Here is a 19,224-nt window from a genome sequence, read left to right on the forward strand (position 1 = left end):
AAAAAACAAGTTTTTGGCTTTATTATAGCACATTGACAGCTATTTGACAGCTGCCAACTGTCAATTTTGAAAATCTAACAACAGATCTGAATTCAGCAACCTCAAAAATATAAACCTAGATAATAAAAAAAATGAAATAGGCTATTTCAAAAGTCTATACACACTGCGCATATACATAAATCCGTGGAGGATATTCGGAGCTTTAAAGCTCTGTACCGGCCAAACTATCCATTTTTGAGCTTTGTGGCCATTGAGACAATTGACCAGTATGATGAACTCTATCACATATCAAAAATTCAGCGAATTTGACCGGGACCCAATTTCCATAAGATTTGTGCGGGGTCCTTTAAAAAAATCATAAACAGAAAAATGAATGAATTTTATAATTTTTTTTCGATCTATTCTAAAAAATGTAACCTTTGTTTTCAGAGAAATAGATATATTTTTTAATTTTTAATAAGAAAGTTATAACAATTTCAAATTTGTTGTTCACCCCAGAGATTTTAACGAAAACCTTGAAACAGGTCAATTTAATTTTGTCAATTTGTTTACATAAATCATATTTTTAATTATTTTTGAGTAAATATGATTTTTTTATAAATAAAAAATATAGCTTTTCTGAAATAAAAAATAAGGGTAGCAACCCCGAAACACGGAATCACTTGCGAAATATTTGTTTTTTTATCAAAGTAATTTCCATTTTGTTTCATTTCAAAATATTGATTAGAACCCCAGAAATTTTGAAAAAACGGTTTAGGGGGGCGAACTTTGAGGGTGTATTTCACCCCGTAAATACGTTTTTCCACAGATAAAAAAATACGTGTCTCCTTACATTTTTTAGAGTAGATTGAAAAAATACAAAATTCATTCGATTTTCTGCTTGTTCTGATTTTTTTAAATTTCTGAGATCTTCCCTTAACTTCTAGCCTCCCTAGCTCTGTTAATTTTAATAGTACAAGAAAAAGTCAAGATGCCATTTTTTTGTAGAATTTGTATGCTTTACAACTTTTATAACTTTTTTTTCTAGCCCTTACCCCTTTTGAGTTAACTTGAAAAACTTCCTTGTTTTACCTTTATTCACCCTTGGCCGGGGGTCGAACAAAAAATTACTGTCACTTATTGTTATAATATACCTCAAACTAACTCACATAAAAAAATCAGGCAAGTTGACCAAAATTTCGATTTAAAGGCTTATTTAATTGGACTATTAGATTAGCCTATTTATTGGACAAATTTAAGGCCACCAATACTTTGAATCAAAATCAGTCATAATAGCAGCAAATCACAAACTTTGATAGACTTGTAACAAATACCAAAACTGAAATAACAAACAAATACTATTGTAATGTAACCTATTTTTTAAATATTAACAATAAAAGTGTCAAAATTGTAAAATGTAACCACACGGAAAAAAATATTTAAAAAATTTACACAACTGTGACACTATTGTCCATAATTTACATAGAAAATACTACTAATAAACTGTATTTTAGTTTTGTTACAATGTTGTTAAATATTTCGGTAAAGGATAAAGTTCTGAAGACTGTGTTAATTAAATTATCTTAAAATATTAAAATTTCATGTATTTTCTAGGCATTATTGCTGAAAATTTTTAAAATATACGGAAAAGAATATACGAAAAATTATTGCACATTAAAATTAGAAAAGCAACATACAGTAGAAGCAGGCAGTAAATGTAGAAAGAAAACAATACAGAAATAAAACACTCAGATCTATCTCAGCATTTTTTGAAAATTTTGTATAATCCCCATAAAAAAATCTAATGGGGCAAGACCGGGTGATTTTACTGGCCACTCAATTGGGCCTCTTCTTCCAATCCACCTATTCGGAAACACCTGGGGATATTTACTCGTAAAAAGCAAGGTTTATGCTACTAAACCTATCGACATCACCGAGCTTCAACAAAGAATTAGGGCTTTTTATTATCGATTAGAGCATTGTCAGCAACAAGGTGGAAGGCATTTTGGATTTTTTTTGCATTAAAGTAGTTTCACTAACCATTCCTGTAAAGAAATTTCACTCAAATTTCAATTTTAATATAATCACAAATGAGTAAAATGATCAAAATGCCCAATTTTGAGTGAAAATGTACTCAATAATTTCACTCCGAACATTTATTGCTTTTACTCACATTTTTTTACAGTATATTTTATTTTTTCTGTCACATTGCAACTGAAAAAGCTTTAAAATTAAAAAATAATCAACCTAACCTTAAATTTAAAAAAAAGTTGGGGGTTGCCTCAACCCTCCACATAATTAAAAAAATAAACAAACCTCTTTGAAATATATACCTCACTGAAAATAAAATTGACTTGTTTCAGGAATTTTGGGACAAACCTACATTTATTAAGTTGCCGAATTTGTTCCAGTTAAACTGTCACTGTAGAAATTATACTGCAGTAAAGGTACATATGTTTTTTTGTAGAATTTTACGAAATTACCTACCTACTTTTTATAACGGATTCCAATTGTGACAGAGTAGTAATAGTTTACAATGTATTTTCTTTGGTGTGAAATTGGTACTGTTGAATAAACGTAATCAAAACTTGCAAATTAATTAATGCCAGTTCTATTATTTTAAATTACTTCATTTATAGAAACCAGGAAATTTGTCACAATTTATGACCTGTTTGTTACATGTAGGTAACTGGTATTACAAATTTCCTTACGAATTTATTGTGAAATCTTGGAGAATATAAAATAGGTTTTATATCAAAATTTTATCGAAAAGAAAAACATTTATATAAATGCCAAATTAATTGGTAGATTAAATAAATATGAATCAATATCGATGCTCTCTGATATATTTTAAGTATTATTGACTGACATACAGAACCAGGGGTGTGGGGAGACTTTTTCAATTATGTTTTCGATTTAACGCACCGTTTCCGAATTATACGGCCTTTTTATTATAACACGTTACACACCTCTTGTTTTCAAAATTTATTTTCGACATCCGGACATCGGATGAAGTACGAGCAAAAACCGTTTTTTTTTCTTATACTGTGTGACATCATAGATCGATAGCGAAGGCTAAAAAGGCCACGCGCTCTACCCCACGCTCACTCCCTAGGTGTCCTGAAATTGCTGGGGAGACTCCTGAAGACAGCAGAGAGAGAGAGAAAGAGGTACGCTCTCTATGAGGACAGAGTCACTCTATCTCTATCGCACACTATAACTGTATCTTTCTCGCACACAATCAGACAAAAACGACAGAAACGAACCTTCTTTTAAAAATACATGGGATTTATCATTATTAGAATAACCCATTTTAATTTAAAAAATTAAAAAAATTACAATGGGTTATTCTGATGACGAAAAATAAAACATAATTAACTGTATTATTCAAATAACAATAATGTGCAAAAGTTCTTCAGGAATATTGGCAAATTTATTTTGGAGGAAGAATCCCGTCAACGAACACTAAAAAATATTATTAGAAACCTTAGGTGGCCAGAAAACAGCCCCGATCTCATTGTCAGTCCTTTAGACATATTTTTTTTACCTGAAAATTTACAAGTATTGAAAAAAAAATACAGGACGAAATGCTTGATAATTTTGAATTTGTTTTTGAAGCAATTAATAGTAAATTGAAACATATTTTCAACTGTATCATCACAATCACTTGCATGTTGATTTGTAAAAATTGTAGGTATATTAATGTTATTTCGTTTTTAGTTATTCTCCTTATGTTGTTGTAAAGGTTAGTTATAAAAAGCGTTGTTTGTTATTTTCATAAGGATGAATTTTAATTTTTTTTAATGATTTTTTTTATTTTAAACATATATATTTTATGCCAGTAAATTTTGATGTCAAATGAAATAAAGGAAAAGTCGTACATTTGTATTTAAAGTTTCTTTCTATCTTTAATTATTAAACCTATAAGTGGATGTCAAAATACAAAAAAAAACCTGTACCTACATTCCGCGACGTACTAATAACCCACCTTGTATATTAAATAAATTTATCGTCATCATCAAATATTAAAAAAATTATATTACAAGCTGTTTAAAATATTATTACGAATTTTGTTTATTTGGAAATATATTTTCTGCAGTATTTCAATACCAAAAAATGAAAATAGTAGGTAGCTAATTAACGAAATAATGATTAAATAACTTAATTGTAACACCGCTGCAGAATATCATATGAAACTACATAGGTATTCGTTGACTCTTTAAAAACATTTTTATCAATACCTACATCATACATTGAAGTAAATACAGTAACGCAAAAAACAGATTTCGATAAAAAAGTGTACAAAAGAAATCCGTAAGTGCGCCTGGCAACATTAACAAAGTATTGTTTATATGTTGCTAGGATACGCGTAGGTATGCGGGCCGCTGCATTTGATTCTTCCTAAAATTCTGCTGGTGGTATACTCTACCGGCAATTCAGAAATTTAAAACTACTGGCCTATTCCAGTAGCGGTCTGTGGCGATAGCTATTTTGTCTGTGGATATAATCTATGGTTTATTTACCCGAGATCTCAGCTATTATGAATACTGGTTGGCCAATTAAATGAAATTAACTAAGATCTTACGCAAATAAAACTCGCGTGATATATTTTTGACAATAAAAAGTATTTTGAGTAGATGCAAATTATTTCTAGTAACTTTTATAACCTTTATGCATGACGTCACCCTCTCTGGAACTCATTTGATAAAAACAAGGTTTGTTATAACAAGATTTCTCGTCAGTATAACCCCCGGAGTTAAAAGTATCTAATGAAGATAAGGATACCAAGGCCAAGAAAATCATATCAAAGAGTTGTCTTGCACAAAAATTATTTAAATCGATGGAATAATAGAAAATAAAAATAACACGAAGAACATATGTCTGAAAGTGATTTTTCTAAAATTATAAATAAATAAAGCTAAAATTATAGTTGCACGCCACTGGTCCTATATTCAAACTTAGTCATTTTGAAGCCGATGCTTTTTCATTTTCTTCGCGTCCGTATGCGAAATACCGATACTTATTGTTCTAAAAAATCTTGCCCAGAATACAAATAGTGACAGTCACAATGTGCGATGATGCATACATTGTTGACACAATTAGCAATAAAACAAATGAGTAACTACTCGAATGACTAAAGCGCGTCTCATTTCGACATCCGAATTTCTCGAATGCCGCCGACGCCGGCCTTGGCTGGCCAGAAACAATCGAAGAAACAATAAACCCAAACCACTCGGCGAAGCCCAAACCGATTCCCTGATTGAAGTTTCAATAGAACCATCGCTGCACCTTTCAGCGCCGAAGGTGACGCGACAGCCCATCAAAATGATCCGCGCGGCCTTCTTGACGGATGCATTAGCATAATTCTCGGGTTCGGATATTCCCTCGCTGAAAGCTTCGGGAACCACCTGGCACCATATATGGCGCGGGCACCGCTTAAGTGGGTAACATCTGATGGAATTAAAAGTGCGCCCCGCGGCTACGAGCTCGGATTGATGCTAATTCATTTTGATTAGTGATGTTGTGCGAGATGGTGGCGCAATTAATAAATTATGCGCGTGGTAAAAAATCGCTGTCGGATCGTTAGGCAAACAAAACATTTTTAAATTTAATTACCGACAAGGAGAGACGATACGTGATTGACAGGAAACTGACGTTTATTAGGGAATTAAATATTGATTCATGTTAAATTATGTCCACATAATCTCTTGGAAATACAAAAAAATAACTACAGAATCCTTGACTGATTTCACATCATGTACTAGTGTGACTTGAAAATCGTCACACTAGTGCATGAACAGTTTTTCCAAATCACACTAGTGTGACTTAAAAATCGTCACACTAGTGCATGAACAGTTTTTCCAAATCACACTAGTGTGACTTAAAAATCGTCACACTAGTGCATGAACAGTTTTTCCAAATCACACTAATGTGACTTAAAAATCGTCGCACTAGTGCATGAACGGTTTTACCACGTCGCACTAATGAGCAAACTATTCTCGCACTAGCGTGAAAGAAGTGAAATCACATTTAAAGCTCTCCAAAACCAGGCACACAACTTCTGCAATGAATAGCTGACGCCGTCACATTTTGTTCATTTACCCGCGAATAAAGGCCGGTAACGAACCGACGCGAAAAATATGGGCCAGTGGCACGTAAAATCGATATTAAAATATGAATTTGATGTGCAAGTTGCAAAATGTTGCAAATTTTCTATAGACGTTGCGCTGCTATAAAGTACAATATGATACAAGCTCTAAATATTTTACGAGGAAATAAATGTTGTTTAAAAGGGTCGTCTGCGAATAGGATTCCGTGACGTACCGACGTACGCCAGTGAAATATTGTATTTTGGGGTTCTGTCCGGATTTTATGCGTAGCAACATAGGTGGCACGTAATAAACTTGTTCGGCTGCCGTAAAACTAGGACGAATATCGAATCCATGAAGAGAGTACATGTGGGACAGAATGTTGAGAATGTTATGTAGTTGTGGTGTATTTTAAATAGTTGTTTAATATACATACCTGTATTATTGTTTGTTAAGGCGGCAAATCTGAAATTTTTTGATTTGAAAGTCCAATAACATACTTTTTTGTTTTATAAAGACAGAGCAGCCAACAAAATCACCAGATCTCACGTCTACTGATAATAGCTGAATAAAGCTATAGTCGATATTGACTGATCTCAATCTATTATAAAGATGTCGCTATTGACAAACGTGAAAACTGTTAGCGATAAAAGAGTTGCCATATTATTTTTAACGGATTTATCTTACATCTAAAATTTGGAGCGAAAAAAGACCAATTTTTTCCTATGCACCATTTTTGGAAAAATATAGCTGACCATCCCAAAATTAACCACCTTATATGGTAACATACAGGGCCCTCGAAAACTATAGGCTATATGTAGAATAACTTCCTTGGATAAAAATAAACCGGTTTAGATTAAGTTGCCTTAATACAAATTTGCTACCTTAAAAAGTATAAGCCTTAAAAATGTTTTTAATTAATTTTAGTTTAATACTTACTAACATGACTTTCTAATAGAGCAAAATTTTACTAAGGTAACTTTATCTAAATAATTTAACTTTTATTTTCTAGAAAATACCCTCTAGATATGACCAATGGTTTCAAAACACTCTGTATATTACGGAGTAACGGTTGGTTGAGTTTAACACAATCAATTGCTTTTTTATTTATAATTTGTAGAAAACTAAAAGACAAATCCGAAAATATCATGGTTGGTTGTTACCGTAAAACACTGGCGTACTATTTTATTTAGAAAATATACCACTGATAACCTGTATCTCCGCCACTGCAGCATGTAAATTTTAGGAAAAGCCCTCAAATTTTGGACAATATTTACATAAATACATGTACCCAATTTCAAATTATTTCATCGACTAGTTTTTAAATTATTTAAAAAAATTAAAAATATTTTTTGAAGTTTAACACCCTGTATCTTTTTAACGAAGCGTCTTAGATAAAAACTCTATAGGAAAGACTCCCCTTAAAATTCACCAAAGAATACGAGGTTTCATTTTTGGTCACCATTTGTGAATCACCCTGTATATATAAACCATTTCAAATGGTTACAATTTTTGATTATTGATTATTTCAAAAATTTGCTTACCTTGTTGAGTTCTACGTAGGGTTAAATAAAGTGTTTCATCCATTTAACAAAATTAACTCAAATACTACATTATATTAATTAATCAGAAAATGGAACTTCAAATTAGCATTGGCACTAGAAAAGCATTAGCTTTTATTATGTTATGTTATGTAAATTAAAATGATCAGTAAAACAAATCAGGATAATGTTGACTTTATATTTATGTAAATGATAAATTGTCTTGATCTCAGAGGCTAGAGGCTACATTTATTCAAAGTTTGGTGTAATTTTGTACCAAGAAGTATTTTCAGATTGCATCTTTGGTTAAATGGAGACAACCAACTTACTAACATAAGACAATCTTCTAAATAGAATTGGATAAATATAAAATCAAACACTACGGGATACATTTGTTTCTAAATTTTTTAGCAGTTCTATGAGCTTGATAAAACACAGTCTTTTTTTCATTAAAATTTGTCTCATTAATGTTGTCCCATTCCCTTTCATGGTCTTTCTCAACGTGTCTGTGGGACCTTTTACTTCTTTCGTTCTCTTATTGCGCTTAGAATTCGTAATTGTTTAACTTTTTATAAATTACGTGCATTGGAAAAGAATTACTTAAGGTTACAATTGAATTAATTAACATTTCCTACAGTGTTTATTATCTCTGGTAAATATAAACATGTCAGTTCTGTTGACTGATTTTGAGAAAGCATTAAAAATACATAGCACTATGTGGTGTTTCAGAGAACGTTGATTGTAATTTAGATTAATCACACAATATTTGTTTTATGTACGTCAAATAATGACTCAGAGCATTAAACTTTTAATTTAACACTTAAATATTAACTTTAATTAAAAAAAATAGTTTTCAGAAGAAAGGTGCAATAAAAATTTAACATCTTTGCTTACTTGTGGCTGGGGTGGCCAGCCGCTGGTGGAGTTGCAGCATTGGTCGAGTTCATCTAACTCGAGGATATCGGGGGAAAGACTCCCAGAATCCATCGTCTATCGGAACCTTGCTGTTCGGCAAGCCGATGGGCACTGACAGTACCTACTTTAGGAGGTTCGTGATGCCCGCAATATTGGCCTACAATGTCTTAATTACAATTGGAACGCGAAGCGGATGTGTATGCGATGAATAAAAAAGTTTGTAATAGACTTTAAACGCAAGGACTACCCCAAAAAATAAGACAAATATGTTCCTGGTAAATTCACTATTGTCGTTGCTTCAATTTCCAGGGGTTCCCTAAGGCTCAGTTCTGGGGCCACTCCTGTTTGTTCTTTTTATTGATGATCCAATCAAGTACCTTGATAATTTATGTGGGTGATCTTAAGTTGTTATTGGACTCTAAATCTTCTATTAATTGTTCTGGAGTACAAGATCATAGTTAATTAATTATATTATTCAGTTTTTTATGCATAAAAATCCGCTATATTTATCCAACTAAGTAGCTAACTTTTTTTCGTGCAGAAATTACGTGTTGGTAGATAATAAGATAACAAACATTATTTCTAGAATCTATTATTAAACTGTGGAAATTGAGTAATATTACTAAGAACTGGGCGATATCTGTTCTTCTATTGCAATGTATTAGAAACTTATTGAATATTTGACCTTCGCGTGTGAGTACAGACACATCTCGTAGACAGCTCAAGGTAAATTGTTTCTAGGCCGATATTGTTGAATGTCTGTCGACAATGAGAACTGTATCATCATTTTTTCCACTAATTTTCCTATAGATAACTGTGTTTATTATATGTCCAAAATATTTTGGAGATATATGGGTCATTAAGAACAGAATCGATATAACCAAAAGTTTAAAAAATAGTTATTTATGTATCAAGGGAGATACAGGGATGAAAACAAATCGACTAAGAGCATAATCATCCGTGGTGCATACAACGTTTTATTTTTTACTTAGACATCCGATTTTATATTTATTTTAAATTTAATAATTAATAGTACAGTCATTGAAGCTGAAAATCAGCTGTAACCTCCTAATTCTTTGAAACTGCATGGATTTGCATGAAAATTTAGAATAAGGCTCGTCTTAGGCTCAAGTTCAAAAGTGACATAAGTCCGATTGACGCTTTTTGTTTTTTAGGGGTAAAAACTACCCCTAAGTGAAAAAAATTGAAAAAATTAAGTTTTAAGCATTTTATTGATAAAAATCTTGTTCAAGCACAAAGATTAAATAATGTTCCATGTTCTCGAACATGTTTTATGATATATTTGATCTTTTCGACCCTTTATTTAACCCTTAAAAACTACCCCTATGCAAAAAATAATGATAAAAAATTACTTTTTAAAGATTTGGAATGATTAAATCGTGCAATTATTTAAAATAAAAGTTACCTTATAGCTAATAAAAGAATTTTTCCCTTTCAACCCCTAAAAACCACCCCTGTATTGACAAAAATGATAAAAAATTACTTTTTAAAAGCTTGGAATGCTTTAACGGTGCAATTATTTAAAATAAAAATTCCCTCATTGCTTATGAAAGAATTTGTATCTCATAACACTTTTCAACCCTTATAAATCACCCCTGTGCTAAAAAAATGATAAAAAATTACGTTTTAAATCTTGGAATGCTATAATTGTGCAATAATTTAAAATAAAAATTCCCTTATATTGTTTATGAAAGAATATTTTACTTTTGCCATTTTCAACTCTTATAAACTACCCTTTTACCAATATTAATGTAAAATATTTTTATTATAATCGATTTTTAAATATAATCAATCATAAAAAAATTGCTACGCTGCATATAAATAATCACACTAAATTTTTTTACTTATTTTATTTGTATAATATAATATATAACATATAAAAATGAGAAAGCCTATTTTGCTCCGAAAAAATGTCATTGGTTTTTTTACCATAACTCGGTTAATTTTGAAGCTATAGTATCCTACAAAAAAGCATTTTAAAGATAATTTCAAGAGCTGTAAGATCGTTTGCATATAAAACCTTTTAAGTCCTTCGTTTTTTAAAGGGAAAGGATCGAAGGGCTCGAGACAGGTCGTTTTTTCACTAAAATGGATACTTCAAGCGGCGATATCTCCTTTATTTTTTATGCTATAGGAATAAAAAAAACAAAATATTTGTTGAAAAAAAAGCTACATTTTTGTTGTCTATCATTTTTTACGTATCTTTCATAGTTTCAGAGTTATTATATAAATAAGGCAATTTTTTTTGAATAATGAAAAATACGTTTTCAACTTTTACCGTACATTATTAAAAAAATACGCATTCTAAACCGGTCTAACTTCAGGATCGTATGAAAAACACTAAAACAAAACTAATTGTAAAGGGTCTACGATTAATTTTAATTCTGATGGAAATGGTACAGCGTTTACTGCTCATTTTTCCTTAAAAAATATGAGCAACCCATCTGTTTTTGACGATAACTCCTTCAATTTTGCTCTAATTAACTTTTATAAGTGCTCATTTTGAAGGTCTTTTTGAGTACTACAAAAAACTCCAGGAGCGTTATACACGTAAAATTAATCCTTTTTCCGTTATTTGACGTTGAATACATCGATTCGAGTATTCCCCCCAAAACAAGTCCCCTTCCACTAACCATATTTCGCTTTGTATAGGACGTACAACACTTTTTAAAAAACGATTTTCTTTGTTTATTTATAAGCTACATTTTTGTTCATTACACTTTTTTTAATAAAATGCGTAGTTTTTGAGTTATTCGCGAAAAATACTTTGAAAAAGTGTTTTTTTTTCACTCAAAATTCCAAGTTTTCAATCGTGAATAACTAAAAAACTATTGATTTCTCGAAAAAATTCTTCGAATATTTTTTGCTCAAAATTTGATTCTCTATCGATTTCCAGCGTTATTTTTGAAAAAAAATTTCCACCCCCGAGAAGGGGTGTCAACCCCCAACAGGGTGGAAGCGTCAATCGGCGCTATGTCACTAATGTTCATTGACCTTTTCTCTAACTATCTGCCAAATTTCAAGTCGATCGGTTCAGTTTCAAAGAATTCGGAGGTGAAAAGCTTCAATGACTGTACTATAAGTGGAGTATGAAAAAGACGCGCGACTAATGCGTGAATGCGACTATGGATGGAGTCACAAAACATAACATAAGCCTTGTTTATGTGTGTGTAAGTATGTATGTACATAAATAAGGATTTAAGGAATAGATATGGAGTTTAAGGTCATTATTGACTGTATATAGGATAACTAAACTACTTAACTTACCAATGATTCGTTCCTGAAAATGTCACGTACAAGGTCGCAAAATCATCTGTTTCCGTAAATATTCAACGATTTTGTTTTCTAAAAATAATTTAGATAACTCAACCTACATACAAATTTATCATGAAATTGTTTTCGCATATTGTTTTTCTATTTGTCTGTGTAGTATCAATAAATGTTTAGAGATATGTACAAAAACGAGAACATAACAGGAACGTACTTCAATTTCAGTTCAGTTCAGTTGACAATCTGCCACATCTGTCACTGTCAGAATAATACCTAACATAATAAATTCAAAATAATTATACTAACCATAGATAAAATATATTGATACTAACTCTTATCTATGAATTATACAAACGACTGGAAAAACTGTATTATATGTTTTGTGGGAAAAACTATTCCTGAGTAAAATGTATAACTTTACCTGACCAACTATTTACGATGTCAACCCAAAAAGTTGCTGTGGTAAGTATTTAATTCCAAAAGATATAAAAAAAGATATTGAATTTTTTTTTCTAAACAGGTTACAGGGGGCAACAAAGGTATTGGATATGCAATAGTTAAGGGCCTTTGCGAGAAATTTAAGGGTGCTGTATATTTAACAGCTAGAGATGTTGGTAGAGGAGAAGCAGCAGTTAAGAAATTGAAGGAACTTGGTTTCAACCCTCTATTCCATCAACTGGACATTACAGACCAGTCTAGTGTTGACAAATTCAAGGAATATATTAAATCAAACCATGGGGGCATAGATATTTTGGTTAATAATGCTGCTATAGCCTATTTGGTATGCTGAGTAAAATAAATTATTGTTTATTAAAATTGCAAAAGCAAAATGAAGTAGATAAGGTAGAAATGCCTACCATTTTGATCCCAAAATATTTTTCGATTTTAATTTTTCACAATTAAGTTCCACTTAGGGAACTTGTCTGTTTGCAACGTTCACAAAGGATTATATTTTTTAAATATTTAAAGCAACCAGGTACTCTTTTATTAAATAAATTATGTTGATTCAACTTAATGATGACTATGTTTAGGGTAATGCAACTATACCTGAAGGCCAACAAGCTGAAGAAACCATAAAAGTCAACTATTTCGGGACACTAAGAGTATCTGAGGCACTTTTCCCACTATTACGCAATAATGCCAAGGTTGTAAATATTTCCAGCTCTGCTGGTCATCTTAGCATGATCTCATCTGCAGACTTGAAGGCAAAATTGGGCGATTCTAACTTGACCATTCCAGACCTGAACAACTTGATGGAAAAATTCGTAAAGTATGTAATAATAGTTTATCTTTTATTATTTTTACATATTATCTATCTTTGGTTTTTAGCCTTTAAGTTGAATGCAAGCAAAATTGTTTACACTGTTTGATGTACTGAAGAATAATACAAATACAATCGAAGTGTGAAAAGTTAATAATATATATTGTGGTTTTCGTTGTTTGTCGCCGTGATAAATTACAATTTATCAGTTATTTGTTGAATTGTGTCAGACTTCTACAAAATAAAATAATTTGGTTATATTAATTTATAGTGATGTGAGTGAAAATATATAACAAATTGATATATATCAATTTTTGATACATATCAGCTATTATATTTATGTTAATAGCTGATATATATCAATTTTCCCGCCATTTCATGAATAAAGCCAAATTTCAAACATAACCTTACATTTTAAAACTAAAAACTTGTGGTGTGGTAGGCTTGAGTTGGACTGTAGTAGCTCTTGGGTACCTGGAATATCTCCGTCAAAAATGAATATAAAAATCTGAAATTTTAGGGGTGTACTATAGATGGGAAGAACTAAGAGCGCACGTAATTTCAAGTCACCCCTTCCACCCTAGGGGGTGACGGGTGGTTTTTTTAGATGTACCCTACTCATTTTGCGAGTTTCGGATTCTATGCGTAAAACTACCCCCGAAAGCGCGTTCTTGCCGAATTCGCACAAAAACCAAACCACCACCCTCGTATGGATTTTGTCGTTTTTTCGATGAGCATTTTTCTCCTTCAAAAATAAATATAGAAATCTGAAATTTTAGGGGTGTACTATAAGTGGGGAGACCTAAGAGCGAACCTGATTTCAACTGGCCCTTTCCACCTTAGTAGGTGCAGAGGGGGTGAGGGGTGGTCTTTTAGACGTACCCCCAAGAACGCGTTTCTGGGGGTAGTTTTACGCGTACAATCCGAAAATCGCAAAATAAATAGGGTACGTCTAAAAAAAACCTTCACCCCACCCCCTAGGGTGGAAGGGGTGAGTTGAAATTACGTGCGCTCTTAGGTCTCCCCATTTATAGTACACCCCTAAATTTTCAGATTTTTAAGTACTACTTTAAAGCAGTTTCTTTATTATCATAAGTTTTTGATAATTTTTATTTCAATTTTTATCTTTAATTTTTTTTAAGTACGTATTGTGATATACAAAGACTAAATTTTCTTGTTCTAGAAATTTCCCATTTTTTATTTCTGGGTTGATAAAACTAAATTGCTAATAAACAGCGTACTTGCTTATAAACAGTCAGTAGCACGCAACAAAAATTAGAAGTCAGTATGATAAAAAAAATATAAAATTCCAATCTAAATATGAAAAAAAAAAAAGATCACTTGATAACTTTTCTTAAAGTTCATATATATGACATGTATTTGGTGTCAAATTAATCAGCAAGGCATTAGCAATATAAAAAAACTAATTTGAATATAGTTTTTTTTTAACAAAATTCATCTGATATATATAATGATATATATTTTGATATATATCACCCAAAACTAAATAGCATGCTATTTTACATCACTATTTATTTATCATCATTTAGGGATGCCAAAGAGGGCAAAGCAAAATCAGAAGGTTGGCGTCATGCTTACTTCGTGTCCAAAGTAGGACTGAGCGCCCTGACCTTTATCCAACAGAGATTGTTCGATAAGGAACAACCGAACAGGAATATTGCGGTCAACGCTGTGCATCCCGGCTACATAAACACTGACTTGAACAATCACCAAGGACCGTTAACTATTGAAGAAGGCGCAAAAGCTCCCCTTTATTTGGCTCTTACGGCTGATTTCAAAGGAAAATACGTCTGGCACGATTGTAAAATTGTTGACTGGTATGGAACTATACCTTCGTTGTATTAAATTGCAACAAAGATGTTTTTTGTATTTACATGTTGATTTTGTACTTTTAAGTTTAAAATATATATTTTAGCAGCATTTTATTGTATTTTTCTTTGGAATACACACACCGACATTTAAAAATGAGTAGGAAATCGTTATGTTGATTCTATGCAATGAATCCACTATTTTCAAGATAGTGATGTGAATGTGAAAATGGTCTTACTTTAAAAGGTTGTAAGAGATATTTTCTTTTAAATTAACTGAAGAAAAGTAAGGTGCACATCAGTTTTTACTCAACGGTATGCTTCAAGCAGTTCTTTGAATTTTATGTTGTACTGTATTTTAAAAAATGGACTAAACCAAAAGTAGCACAACAAAAATTTGTATATACAGGGTGTCTCATAATTAGCTTCCAACCCTGAACAGGCCGATTCTATGATCAAAACTAAGTAAAAAAGTTCATATGAACATGGGTCCGGAAATGCTTCCTAAGGGCACAGGGACCCATTGAAGAGGGAGGAATGGAAATCATTTTTTTGCAATATCTCTCAATCGCGTTGTGATAAATGAATGAAATTTGGTATACACAGCTAAATTTTGATGAGCAATTTGATGGACTAATCCATTTATTTCCACAAGGTCCATTGGGGTGGGTACGGGGGGGCCCTTGGTACTTTGCGTGTGTAACTTTTTCATCTTTGACTTTTTAACAAATTGGACAGCAAATTCCGTTTTCCCGAACTGTTTTACGTTAAAAAGGTACTCTTGTTTCAAATCGTTATCTTTAACGGTTTCTGAGAAAATCGCTCTTGAATTAATCCCACTTTGGTCAATTTCATAGTAATTTAAACAAAAAAAAATAATAATAATTTTCCTTTCCTCTCTTTTCCATTTAAAGGATTAATTTTTATTTAATTTAATTTTTTATTATTATTTTTTTATTAAAATTAGATTAAATTTAAACAAAAAAATTTTTTTTGTTTAAATTACTATGAAATTGACCAAAGTGGGATTAATTCAAGAGCGATTTTCTCAGAAACCGTTAAAGATAACGATTTGAAACAAGAGTACCTTTTTAACGTAAAACAGTTCGGGAAAACGGAATTTGCTGTCCAATTTGTTAAAAAGTCAAAGATGAAAAAGTTACACACGCAAAGTACCAAGGGCCCCCCCGTACCCACCCCAATGGACCTTGTGGAAATAAATGGATTAGTCCATCAAATTGCTCATCAAAATTTAGCTGTGTATACCAAATTTCATTCATTTATCACAACGCGATTGAGAGATATTGCAAAAAAATGATTTCCATTCCTCCCTCTTCAATGGGTCCCTGTGCCCTTAGGAAGCATTTCCGGACCCATGTTCATATGAACTTTTTTACTTAGTTTTGATCATAGAATCGGCCTGCTCGGGGTTGGCAGCTAATTATGGGACACCCTGTATGGTTTAGAGGGATTTGCCATACTTATTATAAGTTTAACTCCACAAATTTACAGTATATATAAGGTATCGTACTGCTTATTGACACCACTCCACACACTTAATAACCAAAGCAGTCAGCTGCACTGTCGAAACGCGTTATTGTATATGTCGCGCTTGCCATTTACTTACCGATGACGTCAACGTATCGACATCCCAGTCCAAAGCGTTTACGCGCGAAGTGAACCGATTAAAACTTTAATATCTAATATCTTTTTAAAAATAAATTAATATAACACACCTTTACACATTGTTTGTAGTATTCAGTGTAGATACAAAAACTATTAAAATATTTTTTTTCTGCAAGAGGCCTATTATGAAAATAACTTCTAACAAAACGGTTAGGGCTAAAAATATCCTTAGTTGGCCTTGTTTAACATACTCCCGAATAAAATGGATAAATTTTCGAATTCTGCACAAAAAGTTGATTAAGCGTTCAAAATTTCATTACTTTACCTCGAACCGTTTCGATAATATTGAACAAAAGTCATCTTCAGGGCCGAGCATTTAAAAGGCTTTAGCTCCCTTAGGGTCCACTTTTTTTTTTTGCCGTCGAATCACCCCCTGAAATAATTGCTCCTAATTTCTGGAGGCCCTCTATGCCGGATGACGTATCTGTCACTTCCCAAATGACGTCATGTTCGAAGCATTGAGGCCTTGTTCTTGATCTGAAATGAACATTTTTGACACAGCCGCGATCTAGCCGCCTGTGCCCCAGGAAGCGGGGTGTGTGCCGAAACCCCGTTTCGTGTTTGTTTTCCAATGCGCCTCCGATCCCGATCTAGCCGCCTGTGCCCCAGAAAGCGGGGTGTGTGCCGAAACCCCGTTTCGTGTTTGTTTTCCAATGCGCCTCCGATCCCGATCTAAAATTGGAATCCACTCAGCGCACGCCATCCTGCGATTAGCCACTCCAGCGTCAACCGCTGCGTTGACCTCTCACCTTTAACCCCTTTGGCGGCAGTGCAGGGCCCATACGTCCCGACGCCCATAGGGGATGTTTTCGGAGGGCCTATCCACTAAAAAACAACGAGGTGCGTGTGCGAGAGCGACTTAATGGGTTTTATGAAGTGTGCTTCACAAAACTCCGTTTCCGAGGCCATTTTGAGTCAATGGTTTGAGACGGAACGATAGGGACAATATTTTGCGAGTGTAGTTTCGATATTTCAGTCCGGGATTAATGTGGCGTTAATATTTTAAGAGGATATCGCTTTCGGGAGCGTGGAAGGGGGGAAGGGGGTGCTGATTTAAGCTGGCGTTGATGTTGCGATTCGATCGGAGCTACTGGAAGAAAATTAATGTATTTAATTTAGAGGCTTTTAATCTCCATACCCGCCAGGAGTTATTAATTTATTAAGGCATTTTCGCTGAATTATGAGCTTAAATGACTCCTATAAAGCAATATATATTAGGGCGTAAGTGGATAAGTGCAAGAAAGAGGATCATGAAGCGTAGAACGGGAAACAAGAATTAATTTCATCAATATGGCTTAAGGATCTAATACTTTTATATTCGCTGCCTTTGTTACAGATCAAGAATATCTTTTTAGCTCCAAAAATTTAATTCACTGTTTGGCTCAAAGTCGTCCAAACTACTAAAAATCATCATATGACATTCAACGTAGCAGAAGGATATAGAAGAATCCATACAAAGAAAAACTGAGGTATTACGAAAACTGTTTAACTGTTATGAAAATAAAAATGTTTGAAGTTTCTTTCGTATGTCTTTTTTTATGTTATTTCTTGGTTTTATGTTTGCAGAACCATAATGAAGTATATATTATATATTAAGCTAATCCAATCACATTCAAAAATATTTTCCAGCAGATCTTATCAAATGAGAACAGAGCCAGAGCCGAGCGATCGATGAAGTCAGCGGTTGCAAAAATGTTTCTTCATATCATTGTGGTAAGTTAGTGATAAACCATTGTCTACAGGTCATCTTGATTGACCCCTTGACATTCGAATGTTTTGTTTAATTCTGTCCAAGTAAATGTTTTGCAGTCACTCTGAATGTGGAACAAAGTACAATACATCACTTCTTTCTTCTACGCTTAGATTTATACCGGACCGACAATTATCTTTTCCCTGTATGTTGTCCATCCTGTTCTGCTTGTATAATCGACATCCTCAAAGTTGCTATTAAACCTGACAAAGTGTAAGACGTAAATTGATTACTCTTACGCGAATCATACGAATCATGGAGTTTACAGCAAATGTTGGCTGTTCAGGTAAAGTTAACCCGGATAAGACTTTGTAACGGGTTACTTTCCTTCGGCCTCTAAAAATTCGACAATTTTACGACACATAAAACAACCTTACATTGTTTTACGACCCCTCACCGTATCATCTCACTCCGTCCGCCCTCTCCTTCCCGTACAACAAAACACTTTGCAGACGTTTTTGCTGTTGTTTCAAGGTAGAGCAAATCCTTTAAAGTACCCGTCCGGGGCTTTTCTATAACTCCTTATTAATTTCTCGGTAGACGGGCAAGAACCAAAATTATATCCGGGCGTGTTGGGAAGTTTCTACAGCGACACTGGATTATCGCGAAAGGGGCAGGACAGTTTCCAACGTTATTGTGTAGGGTAGGGGATGAATTCGGGCTGTGAGACAATCGGGCCTTTCTGGGGAGAAGGTAGGGAAAGGTACAATTATATTCAAAGTTATAGCTCCAACAGAAATTAAACCTTATTCAATAATTTATGATTCTTGGCTGTTTCAATAACTTCGGAGCGGCATTATTTAACATTAGCTCAATTAAAATGCGAGAAACATGAATTTAAATTAAGGTCGTGACCCCGAAACGTACAGGGTGAGTCGGAACA

General features: G+C 33.1%; 2 protein-coding genes across 2 annotated transcripts in view; one reads left to right on the top strand and one right to left on the bottom strand.

The window, feature by feature from the left end:
• Positions 1-19,224, bottom strand: part of LOC108903521 (MOXD1 homolog 2) — a 174,943-nt gene that overhangs the window by 135,908 nt on the left and 19,811 nt on the right. The window lies entirely within an intron of this gene.
• LOC108905086 (carbonyl reductase [NADPH] 1) lies at positions 12,060-15,017 on the top strand. The gene is made up of 4 exons (XM_023457324.1): positions 12,060-12,277; positions 12,336-12,596; positions 12,847-13,085; positions 14,627-15,017. The coding sequence occupies exons 1-4, from the start codon at positions 12,254-12,256 to the stop codon at positions 14,940-14,942; spliced, it is 840 nt and encodes a 279-aa protein (XP_023313092.1). The 5' UTR covers positions 12,060-12,253; the 3' UTR covers positions 14,943-15,017.

Source organism: Anoplophora glabripennis, unplaced genomic scaffold (assembly GCF_000390285.2).
Source record: "Anoplophora glabripennis isolate ALB-LARVAE unplaced genomic scaffold, Agla_2.0 scaffold125, whole genome shotgun sequence".
Taxonomy (NCBI): Eukaryota; Metazoa; Arthropoda; class Insecta; order Coleoptera; family Cerambycidae; genus Anoplophora; species Anoplophora glabripennis.